Here is a 22,158-nt window from a genome sequence, read left to right as displayed (position 1 = left end):
TGTTTACATGCATATAAGCGAGATCCAGATACATGTGAACATACAATTTTCTTCATAATTTTTGAACTGCTTATCGAAACTTCAAACACGTCGAAACCGAGTCGATTGCAACCGGTTTTATCAAATCGGTTCAGCCACCCAGTCAACTCAATCGGAATCCTGAAACGGAATTAAGTTCGAATCGTGTACGTATTCCGTTTCAAACGCAACAACCGGTACGTACACAGAATCGGTTGTTGCGTTTGTTACGGAATACGTGAACGGTTCGAATTGAGTTCAGTTTCAGGATTACGGCTGAGATAACTAGGCAGTGCTGAGAAAACTCAGTGAGAAATTTGATCACATAGGGGGAAGTGGGGCAAGGAAGGAACAACTGCTCGTAAGATCGTTATTCTTACAATTTCCAATATTTCCAATATGAGAAATTGTTACTAGCAATGCAATTAGTTAATTCTACTACCACATAACCGCCAAAATAGCGTAAGCACCACGGGACACAAGATTGAACGGTGTTTTTTTCAAATCCTTTGTTTTCTTATAAAATTTGGAAAACACAAAATATGACTTAGGGTTCGTTTCTAAGTTCATTTTATCAAATTGCCATTTATTCTAGATCAGTAGTGTCCTTACCAATGATTTGCACCTATTATACAGTATGATTTATCATTTGGTAATTTTTGTTGAATGCTTTTAAAAAATCTGGTTCAGGTGGGGCAAGTGTACCATATGGACTTTAAGTGTGGAAAAAATACGAATTGTAAACATATTTTATTGAGAAATAAATAAATAAAAAACTGATAAACAATTGTTAAAAATTGTCCAAGTAAAATGTAGAGAACATTTATTATTTATCACCTAAGTAATTTATTTTTGTCGTGAAAACGATCAAAATATTAGTAAAATATTATTATTTCATCTAAAAATTAAAGTAACGATTCAAATACATTCCAATCTGATGTGATTATAGTTCAATTGATAACAAATTACCATGTTTTTTCATGCATTGTTCTTCTTGCCCCACTAGTTGAGTAGAACGTACGGAAAATCCAATTATTTTAAAATCATTTTTTTTATTGAACAAAACAGGGTTTTTTCAAGGGGTTGGAAACTCTTAGAGCTATAATTATTATGCTAACCAGTATATCAAAATATATGTTAGTATACTTATTATTTCCTTTACATATCGCCAGTATACTAACCAATATACTGAGAGTATCTTAATATACTTACAGTTTATTGCTTTTCGGTTAGTATACTAACAAGTATACTGGAATATCGTTAGTATACTCAGTATTCTTAAATAATATTAGAGTTTCCAGCCCCTTGGGTTTTTTTAGAAACTTGATTTATCAAAGTCTTAGTCAAGACCTGGAATAAGATGATTATCAAAAAATCTAACTGTTTTATTTACGTTTTTAATTAACCTTACCCTACATACATACACACACAGAGCCATTGTTGAGTTGATTCTGAGTCGATATGTAATATGTATACATAAAGGTGGGTCTCCGAACTTTTTATAAAAAAGTTCATTTTTAGAACAGGATTATAGCCTTACCTCAGTGAGGACGGCAAAAGGTTTGAGAGTATATGACAGAAACACAGACATAAACTTCATTTAAATCACGTCAATCAACAATTTAACGGTAAATTTGAACAATTGGATTCTCAAAACGACAAAACTACCAATCATTTCCTGTGGTGTGCGAATTTATAACCAGAAGATTGTTCTTGATAAAAAATGTTCAGTGATTACGGTCTGTTTGCTATATGTATCACCTTGACCTTTTCCTAAAATTTTGCGAACCATCATTCAAAGCAAATCGCGCATCCTTATCAAAATTCTGAGAGTATAAAAATTCGCAGCAGCTCTTTCTTCAAGCAGTAATCGTTTGGTGAATTTTTAGAGCAGACGGTCGAAAAATTTCATGAAGTAACGATGAAATTATTATTTTTGGTGGTTTCGGCGCTGTGTTTAATGGTAGTGACTTGTGAGGAAACCCAACGCTTTCAGAAAAGGTTTAAGATTTGATTGGTTTTGAAATTTAATCATAAATTTGACTGATTTTGCTTCTTTTTAGGAATCTTCCCGAAACTGTTCCCGAGAAGTTAGTATTAGATCCGTGTAAAACAGCCAGCGCGTCTGGAGTATTCCAAAGCCAGCAATTAAACCAAAATGTTTTCTGCGAAATGACGACTTTCGGTGGTCGTTGGATAGTGTTTCAGCAGCGAGTTCCCGGGCAAGATCGTTTCGAAATAAGTTTTAACGGTTCCTTTGCTGAATATCAGACTGGGTTTGGAACCATTGGAAAAGATTCGGAATTTTGGCTGGGGCTCGAGGCCCTCCATCAAATCACATCCAGTGGAGATTATGAGCTGTTGGTCGAGTTGAAGGATGAATATGAAAAATACGGATATGCTCGATATTCTAAATTTTACGTTGCCGGAGAGGATGACAAGTATCGACTTACAGTTGGTGGTTATTCGGGGACTGCAAGTGATGCGCTAAGCCAACAGAATAAAGCGCAATTTTCGACCTACGACAGTGACAACGACAACTCCAGATGGAACTGTGCCAAGGACACTTGGAGTGGTGGCTGGTGGTACAACAAATGTGACGATGAGAGGTAAGATTCTTTTTTCACTCAAATTCAATTAATTGGACACCATTTAGTAAGCCGCTTATTAATTGAGAGTTTCATTTATACACTGAACCCCCCGTGGTTTGATAATTTTTTGCTTTCCATTTTTTAGTTTGTGCTCCGATGGTATGACAACAATTGGTGTCAAACCAACGGGGTTTTGTTGTAATTCCATTTCGAAAAAAGGATGTCCGATTTGTTGACAATCGAATCTCTCTTTTCTGTCATTCTCAACCTAAATAAATTGTGTCCAGCTATAATTATAATATATGATTTCAAATCAATTGCAGTGCTCCCAACTTCCAAATTGGACCGTTTTGGCCTAATTTCACCGGCTACTATGGAACTTACACCAGAATGATGACACGTCACAAATAGTGTCTAAGCATTGAAAATAAGTAATTAGATTTCCAGTAGGTACATCGACATCTTTAATTTAATAGAAATTACCTGTTTTTCTGAATTACCGGGATTAAAAAGATTTGCCAGAAATAATAAAACTTCTTCAAAATACTTTGTATAATTGAAATTAAGTGTTATCATTAGGGTCTGAAGGGTGAAATTAAGTCAGCGTGACCAAAATTACCAAAAATTACCTCTCGAATAATCAACCTTTTCAAATACTTTTTGCAATTCCGCTGTGTAAGTCAACTTTTCCTATTCTTCGGAGGGACGAAACGGCCTATTTTTTCCTTACCAAAAAACAATGAAAAAAGTAGTTATTTTCAGCACTGTTTTGAAATGCCTAAAGGAAAAGTGGGACCATGAATTTGGCATATAAGATTCTAGAAGTAATGTTCATCTGATATCAAGTGGAAACAGTACATAAATAAAACTTAAGTGGTTTTCAATGTCCACGTGGTTTATGGATTTATGGACCCCCCCTAACGTGTCCACGTGGTTTATGGGTTTTTGTTTTGTCATTTTGGTCATGTTTGTAACATAACACTCAGCTCCATTTGTATCAACAGTTCTTCAAACCCTTTTAAACCCGCGCTGTCAAATCCCATCCTGCGCGTTTTGTTTGATCTTCTTCTTCGAATCGCTTGGCATTGTTGCCTGATATGTTTTGTATTGCACTAAAAGTGCAGAAATTTGCTGGCCACAATGTCTACGGCACATTTTGAAATGCCACACGGTGTGTACTTTTGAGAGAAACGGACAATTTTGAAGGGACCGTCGGAAGCGGAAGATATAAAATTATAGAACGTAAAATCAACGCATGCTATTTGAAGGGACTGAAAAATTAATTGACAGAAGGAGCGAAAAAAAAAATGTATTATGTAACGATGTTCTCAACCACAATGCTGCAGCTCCGGTCACCTTCGGTTTAAATTTCACACTAATCTCCGATCTAATGTCACACCGCAGGTCAGAAACCACCCACCATATCCCTCCCCTCTGGAGCCACTCAATTACCTCAAACAGCCGCTCGACTTTGTCCTTGATGGCCTGCTCCTCCTCGCAGCCCTCCGGGACCTTGCCCATAAGCTCGTAGATGGCGGTCACGATCTCCTTCATCTCCTCCTTGCTGATGGACCCGTCCCCGTTGATGTCGTACAGCGAGAATGTCCACGCGAGCTTTTCGTCCACGGTGCCTCGCAGCAGAATCGACAGATTGGCCACAAACTCCTACGAAGGAAGAAAGGAAGAAAGAAGAAAAACCCCAATAGGAATAAATTAGCAGATCGTTAGGTGCAGCCCGGTTCCGGGGTTTTCCGGGGGCCGGTCGGCAGGAAATTGGCCTACCTCGAAACTTAATGAGCCATTGCGGTCCAAATCGATGGAATTGAATACGTAGTGTGCGTACTGGCCGCTGCTAGCTGCGAGTGGATGTGGAGTCCAGACATCGATATCCGTTGGAATTCCGTGTGGGAAACGAAGGACGTGAAAGAGAAAAAAAAACGAAAATAGAGTCAGTTAGCTGCGGTAGGCCGGAAATGAAGGATTCATGGGGATGAATGGATGGATGGATGATTCTGATCCGTCAGGACGTACGTGACCGTTATGTGGAATGAGTGCATTTAGACGGGAAGTTCTGGGCGCGATGGATTAGGTTTAGATGAGGATAGCCTGTGGTGAGTAGAATTACTATTAGGTTCTCATCGATCTACTGCCAAATGTGGCTTTTTCTTATATGCTTCAATCGTGGTGGAAATTTAATTCTTTTCAGCACCCTTTTTTTAGAAATTTCATGTGTTGTTAGGCCGTTGCAAATATTTTTAAATAGTAGTTTATGCAACAAGTTGCATAAAGAGGATTTTTTCAGCACGAGTCGTACATTTATCCAACGAGGTTGGATAAAAACGAAGAGTGCTGAAAAAATCAAGTTTTGCAACGAGTTCCATACAACATTTTTTGCAATTCCGAAAAACACCCATTGAGTGAAATTTATCATGTATTTTGTCAATAAATCGTTTAAATCAATTTTTTTTTTAAATTGTTACTTTTCGAAACAAGTGCTGAAAAGTTCAACTTTTCAGCACCCATTTCAGTGCTGAAAAGTAGAACTTTTCAGCATTTATTTTGAAAAGTGTTGCTATTCGATTCTGTTATTTTTGGTACAGAAAAGTAGGCTATTTCGTCGTTCAAGAATGATAGGAAAAGTAAGTAGTTTCACGACGGAATTGCAAAAAAATTATTTCGCTCCCGGTTCGGTCCGAAAAAACAGAAGACACATACATTTTTTTGTTTTGTTGTTTTGTTGTTTTGTTGTTTTGTTGTTTTGTTGTTTTGTTGTTTTGTTGTTTTGTTGTTTTGTTGTTTTGTTGTTTTGTTGTTTTGTTGTTTTGTTGTTTTGTTGTTTTGTTGTTTTGTTGTTTTGTTGTTTTGTTGTTTTTTTGTTTTTTTGTTTTGTTGTTTTGTTGTTTTGTTGTTTTGTTGTTTTTTGTTTTTTTTTTGTTTTTTGTTTTTTGTTTTTTGTTTTTTGTTTTTTGTTTTTTGTTTTTTGTTTTTTGTTTTTTGTTTTTTGTTTTTTGTTTTTTGTTTTTTGTTTTTTGTTTTTTGTTTTTTGTTTTTTGTTTTTTGTTTTTTGTTTTTTGTTTTTTGTTTTTTGTTTTTTGTTTTTTGTTTTTTGTTTTTTGTTTTTTGTTTTTTGTTTTTTGTTTTTTGTTTTTTGTTTTTTGTTTTTTGTTTTTTGTTTTTTGTTTTTTGTTTTTTGTTTTTTGTTTTTTGTTTTTTGTTTTTTGTTTTTTGTTTTTTGTTTTTTGTTTTTTGTTTTTTGTTTTTTGTTTTTTTGTTTTTTGTTTTTTGTTTTTTGTTTTTTGTTTTTTGTTTTTTGTTTTTTGTTTTTTGTTTTTTGTTTTTTGTTTTTTTGTTTTTTTGTTTTTTGTTTTTTGTTTTCAATTTATACTCGAGAAATTACTATAGTTCTTGATAAAAGGTCTTAAGTCATTGGGTGTTTAATATTCTCAAAATATTCACCACATAACATTAAACCGTGATTCTCCACGCTCGTGAATTTTCATCACCTTCACTAATGCGGTATGCAAATAACTTTCATTTCTCTATAACAAAACACAAAAGCTCCTCGAAATAAACCAGACCTCCAACAATCGCACCATCTGCGTTAATGAGAAATTGTGGCGTAGAATTAGGCATATTTTTTTAATCTAACTCTGACTCTGGTTCTGTTGTTGTTGCGAATGTGGTTTTGCTGTGTGTGCGGTGGGCTGGTTGGTTGAGGGAAAATTAATAACTGAGAGCCGCGCATGATTTCCATTCCGTTGGAGTTTCCAGACACGTTTCGACGCCCACAGTCGCGCCATCAGTCAAGGGTCTGTTGGTCTCATTATTCAACAGCCGGAACCGGGACGACAGGACGACTCTGGCCAGCATTAGTATGCAATTTGTTTTCCGTGCTAATCCTGATGGCGGCGTTGGGCAGTTTGTGGTTTTTGGGGACAATTAAGCCATCAGGTTGAGGTCGCGATTGGAATAAATATCGTATTACGCGACCAAAAGTGCTTTGATTTGCGGTTGTTTTAATTCGATGGTTGGAAATTGTTTGTGGGATTTGCAATTTGATCTGATGATGCTGATGTAATTCTGTGATTATTTTTATATTTTAGTGCTACAAATACTGGTGCCAAGAATAAAAAGAAACCACTTTCCCCTCCCCAAGCACCGGAAATTTGTAGCGGGTGTAGGGACAGTTTGTATAGACGCCCTTGCTCCCATCACGTCACTGAGGGTATGGAGCGAGGATACATTAATAAGCATGCCCCTCTAGTCGAACCTTCATTAGAGAAGCAGGCAATCCACAACTCACAGCGAACGACCAAAGGAACACCCTACCGCGTATATAGTAATATTGGCGTGGTTTGTCTTTACTGAAGTGTATGGATGTTAGAGTGGATGAAAATGTCAATTGAAAATAAAAATGGAAAGCTCTCACCAAATACGAGGAATCTTGGAAACAGCTCAATTCCGATCGCCTCGCAACATGAAACTTGAAACTTCACAACTCTTGAATTCCTGCCTTGATCAGCAGAACCTCCGGCAGCAGTCCTGGTACCGCACGAATGACTGCAAGCGACCCACAACTTTAAAGTGGCTGAATGAAGACGTGGAACCACAGGAACACTTTAGCTGGTGGCCATTTCGTGAGGTTGACAAGCTCCTGTCTTTCTTGTTGCAGCTGACATCTCTTCCGGTGGAGCAACTCTTTCGAGTCGTGGATGACATATTTCAAAAATTTCTGCTTGTCACTTCCACCACTTTAACTACAAATGTCTTGAACCGGAAACAGGAACGAGATCTCCGGATTTTGCGAAACTTTTCACTTTTGAAGACAATTAAAAAGGTTAAAAAATGACAGCAATCAAAAACGCGTCCGACCACGGGCACAGATTGCTTCGATCCAATATGATGATTTATTAAAGTGTAGTTTATAAAATAAATCAATTGGCGAATTATTGTCTTAATGAAAAAATAAACTCAATGCTATTCAAATCTTGCCCGTAAGCTTCTTTTGAATTTCAAATTGGTCACCCCTGGAATATTGAATGATTTCAAATGACAATAATGTTCTTTCCAAATAAAAACTAGGATTTATGAAATAAGATAGAAATACTACTGTATTATTTTCAAAATAAGCTTTATGCAGAAGCTAGCGTTTTCAAGGCTTATTAAATTACAATAAAGCTTCCCAGAATGCCTGATAACAATTGGAATAGAGTATATTGAACTAATCGTTATTGAAACAATGGATGAATGGTCACTAGAACAAAAGGATTACTAGCCATGGCAATCCATAAATATGCTGTCATTATTTCAATAGCCGTTCCAATAGCCGTGGAACCCCCAATGATGCCCATAAAATCACACTTTATGATCATTGCAAACGGAAACTACTGCAGTGTTGTATTATCGCCATAAAGGAAAGTGTCATCCCATAGAGTTGTAGAGAACATAATGTAAATTCACCCAGAACACACAGCAGCTAGTTACGTGCAGCAGGGCGTCATTATTCTCGGCCAAAGTGGCTCGTAAAAATAGACTAGCTGCCGCGAACTTCTTTTACTGTTTTATGGAGGTGCCCGATAACGTCATGATTCGAAATCCGGACACTTAGTAGCATATCATTTTTGTTATAGCTGGCAAAATATCATGTAATAAGTTGGAAATGTAGAAATATCATTAGGATGTAGTATAAACAGTCAGTTTCAAGAAAAAGCATGCAAAATATGTATTTTCTAACAATTTTTCATCAGAATTTTAAAATTAAAATGACTTGTTGTGCTTCGAATCCCGGACACTGATAAAAGCTGATTCGAAATCCGGACACTTTTGCTTCGAATTCCGGACACTCGATTTTACTTATGAATCGCACAAATTTGGACTGAAATGTTAGTGAATGTCATTCTTTAGGTCTCAAATAAGCTGTTAACATCAAAACAATCGATAGTTTATATAAAAATTTGCTAGAATTTAAGAAAATCGAAACCATAAATTTCTGCTTTGCCTTCCCGGTGCTTCGAACGCCTATGAAATATTTCAGTTGAAATGTTTCGCATTTTTGGTAAACTTATAATTTTATTGTATTTAACTGTTTTGGCGTTTGTTACAGCGTTCAAACAAACTTTAAATGAAAGTTTATGTTGGAATTCATCAAATAACACAGTTTTGACATTCATAATGTGAACTTATATCCAAATAATTCATGAAACAAGATGAAGTGTCCGGGTTTCGAAGCGTCCGGGAAATCGAATCATGACGTTACTTCATCGTACATTCGTCATCGGCTGCCATAAAACAACCAGAAACCTCCAGAACAAGAATCGTTTCCTCGTCTTGCTGTCCAGAAGTTCAAACAGTTCTGCTGGATGTGATTCCATTACGGCGTTAGATTGATTGTCGTGTCCTTCTCAACGTGACAGAGGATAACGTAGTTAGGGACCCCGTCAGTCAGTCAGCCGGCCAGTTCGTCTCGTAAGTCGGTCTGATTTAGCTCCGTGGCCACGGTTGCGGCGTGATTTGGTAATAAAATTTATGTGCTACAATTCATTGCTTACAGGCGGCTCAAGGCCGGCCGGCCGGAGAAGCGGGTTGACGTAACTGACCGCGGTTTGGATTTGGGACGCCAGTGCGGGACCAGCTGGCCTTTTCCGTTTTTTTTTTGTCCAGACGTCTTTTGTTTGAACTAGTGTTTGTATACGATTGCTAATGTTTTGGGTTTTGCCACTACTGCAAATCGGAGATAGGATCGTTTTTTTTTCATCCTTGGTGCTCGATTCTAACAGAGCCAGACGAAAAATACGCTGTTGTTCACGTTGAATTTCAAAATGATATTAAGGCACCAATAAAACCCCTGGTCTACCGTTGATTTAACAAGCATTCCCCGTGAGCATTTCTGATACTTTTCCACGTTCTGATTTATTGCTTACGATGTGGCGGCCTTTTTACGATGCCATCGTGTAAAATGTCCTCCCTCGCGAACCATTTTGAGTGTGGGAAAGTAATGCGCTTACCGGTCCCGGGGCCTATACGCATAGAGTCGTAGTCTTTTATGACAGCGCGTTCTATTGGTATGCAAATTAGCTCCCATGATTAAAGACACCAGATTCGTATGTAAATTTGGGTAAACTGATTAACACGCCATCGTTAATTTTGGGTGTTTTATCTGAGTGAAATTTCACACTTGTGGAAGGACTTGATTTAGCAATAAAATAACTTAATTTAATGTCTGACAAATACAGAGTTTCCAAGCACTTTGAGAAGAACCAACAAAAAATCAAAATCAAATTCAATTTAGTTCTACAACATTCACAGTCAACGCTTCCCGCGTCTGCATCGATCAACCTAGAGCAAATTGAGCTGCCACCGGGCATGGGCCACACGAATTCATGCATGCCGGAAAACCAATTACCATCGTCGACCGTCGGTCCTCGGGGTCCAGCTCAAGTGGCACAAATTTGCAATTTTACAGAGTGGCGACGTCCAATCAGCAATTTTCGCGCGTGTAACACGAGTAAACTTTTCCGCACTTGATTACAGTGATTTTCGACTTGATGGTTAACGAAGAGCAGTGTTGGCTTGATATGAAGAGTCAAATTGTAGGTTCATCGAACTTAGTAAAAGCAAAACTTTCTCATATTCCCTAGAGGAGTATGTGACTATTTATTTAACTAGTGTTATTAGTGAATGGTAAATGTTAACATTTGATATCTTTTCTATGGTGTTGGATAATGTCCAGCTTGTGATGAAACACTACCTTCGCTTAACTAAGCAAACGTATCCAGGAAGGAAAGATCACCGGCCGGGGATTGAACTTCAGACCTTTCGCATATAAACAGTCTCAAATTTGTTTGGCATGTCCGATAAGGCCAAATTTGTTGCAGAAGCTTGTGGTCTGGAAAATGATCCGAAAAGAAATTTTAGCTGAAATTGATTGTCCACTTGTCACTCTGCAAATAAATGTTTTTTTATAGATACCCCCTGGTTCGATTCCTTGGGCAAAAAAGATCTTTTATACAAAAATTTATTCTTAAATCGCTTATAACTTTACAAGATCAACTCGAATCGCTACGCACTCTTCGACAAAATTGCAGAGCGTTAAATTTCGCGATAAAATCTCACACCTGACAATTAACAGTACCTTCCGGGACAAATTTAATAATTGAATATTTTTTTATTTTCTCCATACATTTTATCAAAAATCCGGTGCTAAATTCTCCGCTCAATAGTGACCCCTTGACCTTAACCGATTTTGCTCAAAATTGGCAAAGATGCTTAATTTTGCAAAAGAAATCGTGCCAAGGGGTATCTTCGAGGATTTTGCAAAATTTTAATTTTTCGTTGTAACCCTATTGACACGCTCCATATAAAAAAGGTGTTTTTTGTATGAATTAATGTCCACAAAAGGGGAGGAAGAGCTATAATTTACAAAAAAAAAAGTGTCCACGTGGATTATGGATGACCCTTAAAGCTGAAAAAAAAACAACAAACATTGACATTGTTTTGTTTATTCACTTTTCTTCCATGATATCTGTTAATCCTAATTCATATTATGATAACTTGAGTAATATTTATTTAAATACTTCTTTTTCAATTTATTCTCATTAATTTCGATCAATCTGATGTCTGTAATTATCATGTCATCAACATCAACCTTACGTTAGGCAAATAATTGAAAAACCTAACCTTATAGCGGAAGCAAAATATTATAAATAGAGATGACCCATGGGAACTTTTTACGTAGAAAGTTGTGTTTCACCTTTTTGATTAAGAATATGTTCGATTCAAAATATTCTATCGGTGAAAATTGCGTTTTTTCATATTAATGGAGACGTCTGGTACTTTATAAAAATTTACAAATTTATTTAAAAAATGCTCTTTTTGAAAACTTATGGTAATCAAATGAAAAAGAAATGTAAAACATTTTGAAACACAACATCTTATAATAAGGTTTATTAAGAAATTATTAGAATTTCTTGATGCGGCACAATGCACCTCCTCCCATGGTACTTTATATGAGATACACATTTTTTCTGAAAAACGCAATTTTCACCGATAGAATATTTTGAATTGAACATATTCTTATTCAGGAAGGTGAAACACAACTTTCTACGTATTAATCTACCATGGGTGTTCTTGATTTATAATATTTCGCTTCCTCCATACCGTGCAAAAGGTTTCGAAAATTTGAAAATACTTATTTTGAGATTTAAACTTTCAGTAATTAGGCTAGGCTGCCCAAAGTATCAGGAAGTAAATTTTTTATTGTTTTTCATAAAACTTCGAAATTTCAATGAAAACTCATGTAGGGTAGAGTAGTCATCAATGAGACACGGGGAACAATGATAAAATGGCTCTCACAAGACGTAAGTTCAGCCAGTCAGGCTCATATTTTGGGCAAAGGTGTGTCTACTAGATACACGTCTGCCATAATAGTGGCTTTGGTTATGGACGCTCCCTTGCAAAGTTATTCATACATGTTTGATTCTGGGGTGTAAAAGTACATTATGGACAAAAAATACTTTTTCGCTCATAGGCTGCCATTCACACAAAAACTAATGTTTCTTCAAATTTCTTTCGTAATTTCACAGGGCATGAGTTGGGCTACAATGTCCTTTTATTAGGTTTGACCAAAATTTAGAATATACCCAGAATTCAGGGCTGTCTCATTGTTCCCCACTCATTTCAGCCCATGGGTAACAATGAGACACTTTGATTTTTCTTTATTAAACTTTTCAAAATCTAGGCAAATCCTTCAAAACATGAATTGGAAGTGATTTTTGGCATATTTATTGAGTTTGAACTTCATTTAACCAGAAATATAAAGTAATTTGGTAAAATATATGGATTTTACAAAATTTAAATACTTTTTAGTATAACTTTTGTCAATTGGTTTAAATTTGACTTTTGTCAATGAGGTTTTGATTTGACAAAATTGCTTGAAAATGTTCGAAGCAAGTAGCCTGAAATGAAACACTATAAAAACATGATGTTTTACTAGAAAAGAATTGATTTTCGTAGAGTGTCTCATTGTTCCCCAGCTGTCTCATTGTTCCTGCCAAGTGCTTCTACAATGAGACAGTTGAAAAACTCTGGCTGTAGACGTCAGATCGATCTCATATTTTGGGCAATGTTAGAACACATTAAAAGAAAGAAAATGCAACAAAAAACTCATTAAAACATGCTGATGAAAAAATACAAAAATCGTTGAAAGTAAATACCAAAAGTGTCTCATTGATGACTACCTTACCCTACTAGGGTAAAATGAATTTTAAAAGACTTTTTTCACTCAAATGTTGAGGCTATGGCTTGTTATTTCAATTTTTATTTTTTAATGTTTTGCCCCCCTCCTCTCGACCCGGCCAGAGCCAAGGGACAGACAGCTTTCCAACTAGCTATTCAATGTAGACGCATGGTTGTTATCGATCATGAAAGACCATGCGTCTCCATATAATGCTTGTCTTCGACCAAACTAGTAATTACAAAGCATTGTCACACCAAACGATGACCCTTGTCCAGAAGCCTGACAAGTTCGCTTCCCCCTGAGCTTCATCCAGCCAAGATTACATGTCACGTGAAGCGTGAAGTGTAAACATCGTGGTGACATGACATTACATTCCATTCCAGCTGCAGCAGCGTTCAGGGCAGCGGCGGCTTGCAATGACTAAATGGTTTGAAAAGCTATTATTTCTAGTCGGTCGGACGTGTACAGAGTGTAAACTCGGTGTACACACGTGTCACCACGTGGACGAGTCATTCGAAACTCTTGCCACATGAACCAGAATCCGCGCCGCGCGGCGGAAAATTCCTGCAGTCAAGTGCCAACCCCAACCACTAACTGACACACAGATGGAAATGTGAGCGCATAAATCCTGTGTCGACAGTCGAATACAAATGGCATCGAAAACCAATGTTTTCAGCTAATGGCATCAGCGTGGTGGTGCCGGTCAAATGTGAAAAGTTTTTTCCCCGGGCGGGAGCAAAACTGTTTAAAGTGTGCTTTTATTCGGAGAAAAACGATGCGCCATATGTGCCCAATTTCCAATTTTCCCCACACGCTGCTTTTTTTTCCTGTCGATATCGTCGAGTTAAGCTCAAATTGGAAAACGAAATAATGCTCTGTTTAATCCGGCTTTGGTCATGTGGCAGCATGATGGCAGCATAACACCCCACATTCATACCATGTGTGACTTTGACTTGGTGATGGCAATAAAAGAGCTTCTCGTGTGCTGCTGGGAAAAAAGGATATTGAGCTTTTTGAACATCTGATAGGATAGTGGAAGCTGGCGGAACGTCTCGTTTTGGCACAATGCACCAAGCGGATAAGTGGATCAACAGCAACGTAACAATATTTAGATTCACGTCACTTCAATTCTGACTTACGCTTTGCATTACATGATTGGTTTTCGACCGTCTCGTAAAAAATGCTATGAATTTTTTTCAAGAAACCTTATTCATTACTTTCATCTTATTACTTTTGGTAGAATTGACCAATCTGGATGCTTCCGGTTGCAAAAGATCCAGATTTGTCTATATTTTGAACTGTCAGATTTGTCCCCCATCTGTTCCACTCTTACCGGAGATATTCCGGATTCCGTTGGGGTACCTCGACCCTCCTATTTGGGGTTCGGGTAAATATAACCCAAGGGGTGAACAATAACTTTTTCACAAAACAATGCCGAAAATGATGCAAAACTTCAGACATCATCCTAATACATCATCATACATAAATACATGACATGGTCAAGACCTTCAGGCACCGGAACAGGTTCCAACCGGAAACGGTTCACTGAGCTGATGTAGATTGGTCCCCAACTGGAACCGGCTCCGGTGCCCCGTAGGACTTAACCATGTCAAATATTTTTGCAGGATGATGTATCAGAATGATGCCTTGAAGTTTTGCATCATTTCCGGCATTGTTCTGTGAAAAAGTTATTGTTATATTTACCCGAGCCCCAAATAGGAGGGTCGAGGTAACCCAACGGAATCCGGAATATCTCCGGTAAAAATGGACCATATCTGTCCCCCATCTGTCAAAATATAGACAAATCTGGATCTTTTGCAACCGGAAGCATCAAAATTGGTCAATTCTACCAAAAGTTATGAGATTTTTAAGAAAAAGAAATCCACTTTAACGACCCCCGGGTCTTTTGTGGTCTCTATTGCAAGTTTCTGTTCATTTCTATGCGTCCGAAGGTTATGTGTGGTGAGTCAACCAAAATCTCTATACGCAAATGGACCGACGGTTTTACTTCCCCATCCGATAGAAGGCGTGATCAGGCAAATCTCGTCTCGAAAAATGCCACCAGGTCCGTTTGGAATTGAACCCAGGCCTCACTGGGGCGAGAGGCTACCACCGGACCCGGCTTAAATTTTAGTCAATTTTGTAGGGATTATGGGTTGCAGGATTGAATATGTAATAAATTATTAAATGAGTATCTATATATATAAAAAATTTCGACGGTTTTGTTCGAACGCGAATCAGTTCAATACGGAGCGTCGGATCGAGGTGCTTTTTGTTGCGTTGGGTTCGTATAAGTCCAAGGAAGGTTCTTACGCCAAAAAGTTACAACTTTGGCCACTCTGGAACCGATTCCGGAAAATCTGCAGATTGAATGGGAAAAATTACGTAAAATCAAATTAAGATCACAGGAGGCTGAAGAAGCAAAAAAGTTAAAAACGTCAACAAACGAAAAAAAGGGCAGGACGAAGTTTGCCGGGAAGAGCTTGTTTATTATAAGATTGAAATAATTCATAAATAAGAGTTAAGAGCGCAACAAAAAGTGCGCACCTTCATGAATATTGCCTTGTTAGCTGATTGTGGATTGAGTGCGAGAGCGCGCTTGCGAGCTGCGAGAGAGAACAACGAGCGAGAAAACAACGAGATGCGCGCGGCCGGCGAAAGAGAGAATGAAGATTGTCAAATCAGTTTTGTGGTTAATTTCTGTGGAATAAGACGTGTTGTTTGTTAATTGCAAAATATCTGTGTTTTTATTATAAAAGAAAGTCCCCGATCACGACAAATTTTTGTTTTATTTTCATGTTTTTTAAGTTCAGTGTTGGAATTCTCGCGCTTTCGCGAGAAATATTTCACCCTCTCGAGTTCTCGCCGTGAGTTCTGCCGAGAGCAACTCGCCGATTGCCCGTGCTCTCCTGCGCTCGCGAACGGGCCAGCTCACGAGCGAGAAGTAAAACGAGTTGGCAAAGAAAAAAACAATAACAGAGCGAAAGCGCGAGTGAGAAGGCGAGGGCGAGCGAGGAGAGGAAAGAACTACAAGTTTTCGTGAGTGAGAATAGTTTTCCTTCTTCTCGCTCGAATTCCAACACTGTTGAAGTTTGATGATTTTTTTGCAGTTTTTTGATAGTGTTCATGCTTTAAAATCAGGTAACATTATGGGGTTGCATACATGTAAATCGGCAAAAATGTCAAGGGTTGGTATTGACAAACACTCAATTTTTTTAATTAGTTTTCAGGACATTAACATAAACATTTTTAACTTTAATCAACATAAATTTGAAGACATTTGGTTGCATCATTGCCGAGATATAGCTATTTGAAGTTAGCAGTTTCTAAAAACGGGTGCCACGATATCTCAACACAATCTTGACCAAATCGGCTCAAAATTGTGTTGAAGACTCATTAAACCAGTCCCGTGTGCATGACGAAGGCCGAATCTAAAAAAAAGTATTAAAAAAAACGATAAAAATATGTTTGTATTTTTCATAAAAAAAATCGTGACTTTTTAATTTTTGCATTTTTTTTCAAAAAAGCAAAATTTCAAAATTGGGCTTCGTCATGCACACGGGATATGTCTTGAGAGTCTTCACCCCAAATTTCAGCCAATTCGGTGCATCCAATCTCGAGATATCGTTGCACCCGTAAATCAACTCGGTGTTCCGAGAAAAACGCTCACAAAGTTTGACAGTCCGCTATGCGCATGGTAAAACTTTAAGCTTAAATCGTCTTCTACTCGCTTATATCATGACATATCTTCATGAAACTTTCAGGAGTGATTGGTATGCATCTTTTTGAAGGATTTAATAAATATTCGGAAATATGATATATTGAGATTTTCTACATGTATGTAATCCCTTAACCCAAAAAAGATTAAAAGGCAAAGGGGACTTTCATGTGAACAGGCACAGTTCTAGTTTTTCAAAGAATTGAAAAAATAGTATTTGAGGTGTATTTTTTTTTTAATATTTTGACTATCTTTTACAACAAATATTTGTTTTGATTTTGAACTCAACTTTTGAATCAAATAAACAGATTTAATTTTTCAAAACTTTTGTAGCTAGACTTTTTGCTTCGATTTTACCGTTTCATCCTGTCATGGTACCTCAATTCGACCTATCACAGACTCTAAAAAAATCACTCAAAATAATTATATTTTTGCCAACACCACAAATCAATGCAAATTATTCGTGCAAGTTGGGATCATTTCCAATTTTGACTACATTGACCAATTTCCAAACTACTCACATTTCGGAAAATTTCACATTCTAGTGCTACTACTCCCCATTAAAAACCACCAAACGTTCATCGAGATCGTGTTTGAACAACAAATAGGATCGCGTCTCCAGTAGTTGCCCTAAAGTGAACGAAAATAGCCATTGGGCGGAAAAATATAGAAAAAGTTTTCCCCCAATATCGTGTAAACACGACCAGCGTTGGGAAGAAGCAATTTGTGTATAAATATTTGGGCCCGTTTGCGTGGGAGAATAGCACAGGTTGTTTCTTTTCTTTTTCCCTTCTCCTACAGGTACACCTTGTTACTGTTTTCGATTTGCGAACAACAATTTACAGTTGATTAGATCATCAAATCACAACAATCACCTGCCAGCAATCGGTTCATTGGCCGGATTTAAAGCTGAGCGAAATTTCCAATTTAAAGCACAGCACAGTAATGACGAGGAAACATAATTGAACATCGAGACTGTGGAGTGGGGTGGGTGGAGCGGGGCGTATCTGGGTCAATTGGGAAATGAAAATCGGCTCCGGCCCCTAATGGAACATCCAGCTTGCTCTCGGGGTGAGAATGGCGTCAGTCCATAGACGGGGAAACAAATAAAATTTACCCACACGGTTTTTATGTGTTTATTTTATTTTTCTCTCCCACCCACCACCGGAGGATTCATGGCAGGAAATGTTCACTTTTGGGCTTGTTTCGGCTGGAAATGTTTTAATTTGGAATTTAATGGTCGGTGATTCAACAAATAAAAAGTTACATGACGGATGAAACCAATATACTGAACCCATTGCTGCAATTTATCCATTTAGCGTGAAAAAATACAATTGAACTCTAGATTATCGTGTGAGCAATTCTCTACCAAAACCGGAAATGGATTTTATTTGTATTTTTTTATTTGGCTCAACTTTGTGGGGGCCTTCCCTATGACCAAATAAGCTATTTTGTGTCATTGGTTCACCCATACAAGTCTCCATACAATTTTGGCAGCTGTCCATACAAAAATGGTATGTAAATGTTCAAACAGCTGTAACTTTTGAGTGAATTTTCTGATCAATTTGGTGTCTTCGGCAAAGTTGTAGGTATTGTTGAGGACTTTTGAGAAAAAAATAGGTACACGGAAAAAAAAATTTGCTGATTTTTAAATCAACTTTTTGGCTTCCTCTCCGAGGAATGCCTTATAAAATCACTTGAAAATTGGCCAAAAAATGTCACTGCGATTTCTCGGAAATGGCTGAACGGATTTGGACACTTCCGGTTGCATTCGATCCCTCTTAGCTTCCGATAAGTCGCTATTGAAAATCTTCCCCGTAGCCCTTTCCTGTCAAAAGATATTTACGAAAAACGATTTGCAAAACTAAAATCAAAAAACAAAAAACGATGAAAAATTTTCAAAATTGCTTCATTTTTGCACAACTAGGTAGTCTGGAATGTCCTCCATCCACGGCTGAAACGGGACAAAAATCCATTGAAATTTGCCAAAGTTACAGCCACTTTAAGAAAACTGTTTGCATTCAGCCGCCTCCAAATCGACTAAAACGTGGCCAAAATTAACCAAAATTTCGGCATGTTGCACATTTTTGTAAAGCTTTTTCAAAACCCAATCCAATGAGATACATATCTCGACGAATTATTAGGCTTAGTCGCTAATATCTGCACTAAACTGCTATTTTTAACGATACCAATGCATTATCACATGCTGGTTCGCCCATCCGGCTAAAAAACCCAGAACTATTATACTTCACTCGAAAGCATTTTTCATCGTGCTTCGAATGTCATTTTAGGAAATAAAATTCCCTTTGTGAATCGCGTCCAGCATGCAAAGATTCCGCCGACCTCAAATCAGGTCCAGAATGGCCCCAAAAGTCGAGCGGCCGGAAGATTGCTCGAAAAACCAAGTCGAGCACCTTCCGGCCGGAAGATTGCTCGACAACGCGCAGAGCGAAAAAAAAAAACAAACCAGCTCAGAGAGCGGGAGAGAAGGAGATTCGAACCCACGGGCATACACCGGCCAAAAATAAAACTCTGGTGCGCGCCCCAGCTCACTACACCGACTCGACTCGCTGGGAGGAGAGCAACAAGAACGCGACCAACTGGTCACCGTTGGTTATGGTAGATTATTTTATTTTGGGGGAAAACGGTCTTCTTACTTTTCCTACTCGAGTTTTGGCTTCCTCTCCGAGGAATGCCTTATAAAATCACTTGAAAATTGGCCAAAAAATGTCACTGCGATTTCTCGGAAATGGCTGAACGGATTTGGACACTTCCGGTTGCATTCGATCCCTCTTAGCTTCCGATAAGTCGCTATTGAAAATCTTCCCCGTAGCCCTTTCCTGTCAAAAGATATTTACGAAAAACGATTTGCAAAACTAAAATCAAAAAACAAAAAACGATGAAAAATTTTCAAAATTGCTTCATTTTTGCACAACTAGGTAGTCTGGAATGTCCTCCATCCACGGCTGAAACGGGACAAAAATCCATTGAAATTTGCCAAAGTTACAGCCACTTTAAGAAAACTGTTTGCATTCAGCCGCCTCCAAATCGACTAAAACGTGGCCAAAATTAACCAAAATTTCGGCATGTTGCACATTTTTGTAAAGCTTTTTCAAAACCCAATCCAATGAGATACATATCTCGACGAATTATTAGGCTTAGTCGCTAATATCTGCACTAAACTGCTATTTTTAACGATACCAATGCATTATCACATGCTGGTTCGCCCATCCGGCTAAAAAACCCAGAACTATTATACTTCACTCGAAAGCATTTTTCATCGTGCTTCGAATGTCATTTTAGGAAATAAAATTCCCTTTGTGAATCGCGTCCAGCATGCAAAGATTCCGCCGACCTCAAATCAGGTCCAGAATGGCCCCAAAAGTCGAGCGGCCGGAAGATTGCTCGAAAAACCAAGTCGAGCACCTTCCGGCCGGAAGATTGCTCGACAACGCGCAGAGCGAAAAAAAAAAAAAACAAACCAGCTCAGAGAGCGGGAGAGAAGGAGATTCGAACCCACGGGCATACACCGGCCAAAAATAAAACTCTGGTGCGCGCCCCAGCTCACTACACCGACTCGACTCGCTGGGAGGAGAGCAACAAGAACGCGACCAACTGGTCACCGTTGGTTATGGTAGATTATTTTATTTTGGGGGAAAACGGTCTTCTTACTTTTCCTACTCGAGTTTTGGCTTCCTCTCCGAGGAATGCCTTATAAAATCACTTGAAAATTGGCCAAAAAATGTCACTGCGATTTCTCGGAAATGGCTGAACGGATTTGGACACTTCCGGTTGCATTCGATCCCTCTTAGCTTCCGATAAGTCGCTATTGAAAATCTTCCCCGTAGCCCTTTCCTGTCAAAAGATATTTACGAAAAACGATTTGCAAAACTAAAATCAAAAAACAAAAAACGATGAAAAATTTTCAAAATTGCTTCATTTTTGCACAACTAGGTAGTCTGGAATGTCCTCCATCCACGGCTGAAACGGGACAAAAATCCATTGAAATTTGCCAAAGTTACAGCCACTTTAAGAAAACTGTTTGCATTCAGCCGCCTCCAAATCGACTAAAACGTGGCCAAAATTAACCAAAATTTCGGCATGTTGCACATTTTTGTAAAGCTTTTTCAAAACCCAATCCAATGAGATACATATCTCGACGAATTATTAGGCTTAGTCGCTAATATCTGCACTAAACTGCTATTTTTGACGATACCAATGCATTATCACATGCTGGTTCGCCCATCCGGCTAAAAAACCCAGAACTATTATACTTCACTCGAAAGCATTTTTCATCGTGCTTCGAATGTCATTTTAGGAAATAAAATTCCCTTTGTGAATCGCGTCCAGCATGCTAAGATTCTGTCGTCCCTAAATTAGGACCAGAATAGCCTCAAAAACGTCTTCGCCAAGCCAAGACAAGTCAAGTCATTTCGGGAAATGACAATATGTAATGTGTTCTTAGATACCTATCCATGAGCCATCGATCGACTCCGTTAGCGATACACTTTTTACCCTTTCTTAAATTTTCGCTTTAGCTGTAGAAGGTGAGAGCGGAATGCAAGGCGAGAGAAGGAGAGAGTTTACGGAAATTTTGACTCGTTCGAGCACTGCATAGGGACGTGGCGTTACATCGTGCTGCCATCTGGTTTTTTTAAGTGCAAAAGTGCTGAATCATCGTCTAAAAATAGACGGCGTCCTATCTCACCCAGCAAAATGAAGTCGATAAAGTAGTCGGTTTCGATAAGAAAAAGTGGAAAACGTGGTCTAAAAATAGTGACGCCATCCCCCTATGCCGTCACGGTGTTAAAACTCGCGTGCTTTGCTTACATGGATTTTCGTCGACGAACATAGGCGTATTTTACTTCTACTCGGATTGAATAGCATTCGATTTAGTAAGTCTCTAGACTATATACTAAGTATTCTGCTTTCAGTCAAAAAGGATCGCAAAGTTATTATTTGAAATTGTTTTAAAAATCCATTTTAAATCCTTTGCGGTCGTACAAAGGGTCATTGTACCCAGAAAATTAAGCTTTATCATTGTGAACAATAATATTAGCAATTTAGTTGAATTTTAGAACTCAATCAACGAATCGCCTCTATATATACATGTACATTCTCAATACATTTATTTGTGTATGAACCGAGAAGAGGAAGCCCCCATTCACCTAGGTGGATTAAGTAACGTTTTTTTACTAAAACTCAATTTCCCAAAATACATATTTTTTGATTTTCGAGATTTTTTGATATGTTTTAGGTGACAAAAATCCGCAACTTTTGAGCCATAGAGAAACATGGTCAAAAAATCTGCCGCCGAGTTATGAATTTTTGATTTTTTGATAAAGGGCTCCGTTTTCAAGATATAGCCACCGAAAGTTTGATTTTAGCGAAATATTTGCAGTTTTTCAATTTTTAAAAATAGTGACCATGAGTGACCATTTCTGAAAATATATTTTTTTTAAAAGTTCAAAAAATTTGCTATAAAATTGTCTAAGAGACATTGAAGATTGGACCTCGGGTTGCTGAGATAGAGCCGCTTTAAGAAAAAGAAACACGAAAATTGAAGTTTTCTAAATCTCACCAAAACAACCCACCAT

The 22,158-nt window shown here is 37.9% G+C and overlaps 2 protein-coding genes across 3 annotated transcripts in view; one reads left to right on the top strand and one right to left on the bottom strand.

Moving 5' to 3' along the window:
* Positions 1-22,158, bottom strand: part of LOC120413079 (Kv channel-interacting protein 1-like) — a 191,531-nt gene that overhangs the window by 4,028 nt on the left and 165,345 nt on the right. For both annotated transcript variants that reach the window (XM_039573783.2, XM_039573782.2), the window contains exons 5-6: positions 4,392-4,465; positions 4,062-4,274 (exon numbers count right to left, since the gene is read on the bottom strand). In XM_039573783.2, the coding sequence (XP_039429717.1) occupies positions 4,062-4,274; positions 4,392-4,465 (287 nt within the window). The remainder of the gene's footprint in view (positions 1-4,061; positions 4,275-4,391; positions 4,466-22,158) is intronic.
* On the top strand, positions 1,778-3,062 carry LOC120413080 (fibrinogen-like protein A). The gene is made up of 3 exons (XM_039573785.2): positions 1,778-2,019; positions 2,082-2,627; positions 2,933-3,062. Exons 1-3 carry the CDS (start codon positions 1,940-1,942, stop codon positions 3,018-3,020), a joined length of 714 nt encoding a protein of 237 aa, XP_039429719.1. The 5' UTR covers positions 1,778-1,939; the 3' UTR covers positions 3,021-3,062.

Source organism: Culex pipiens, chromosome 2, assembly GCF_016801865.2.
Source record: "Culex pipiens pallens isolate TS chromosome 2, TS_CPP_V2, whole genome shotgun sequence".
NCBI lineage: Eukaryota > Metazoa > Arthropoda > Insecta > Diptera > Culicidae > Culex > Culex pipiens.
This window is presented reverse-complemented; position numbering and strand designations above follow the sequence as displayed.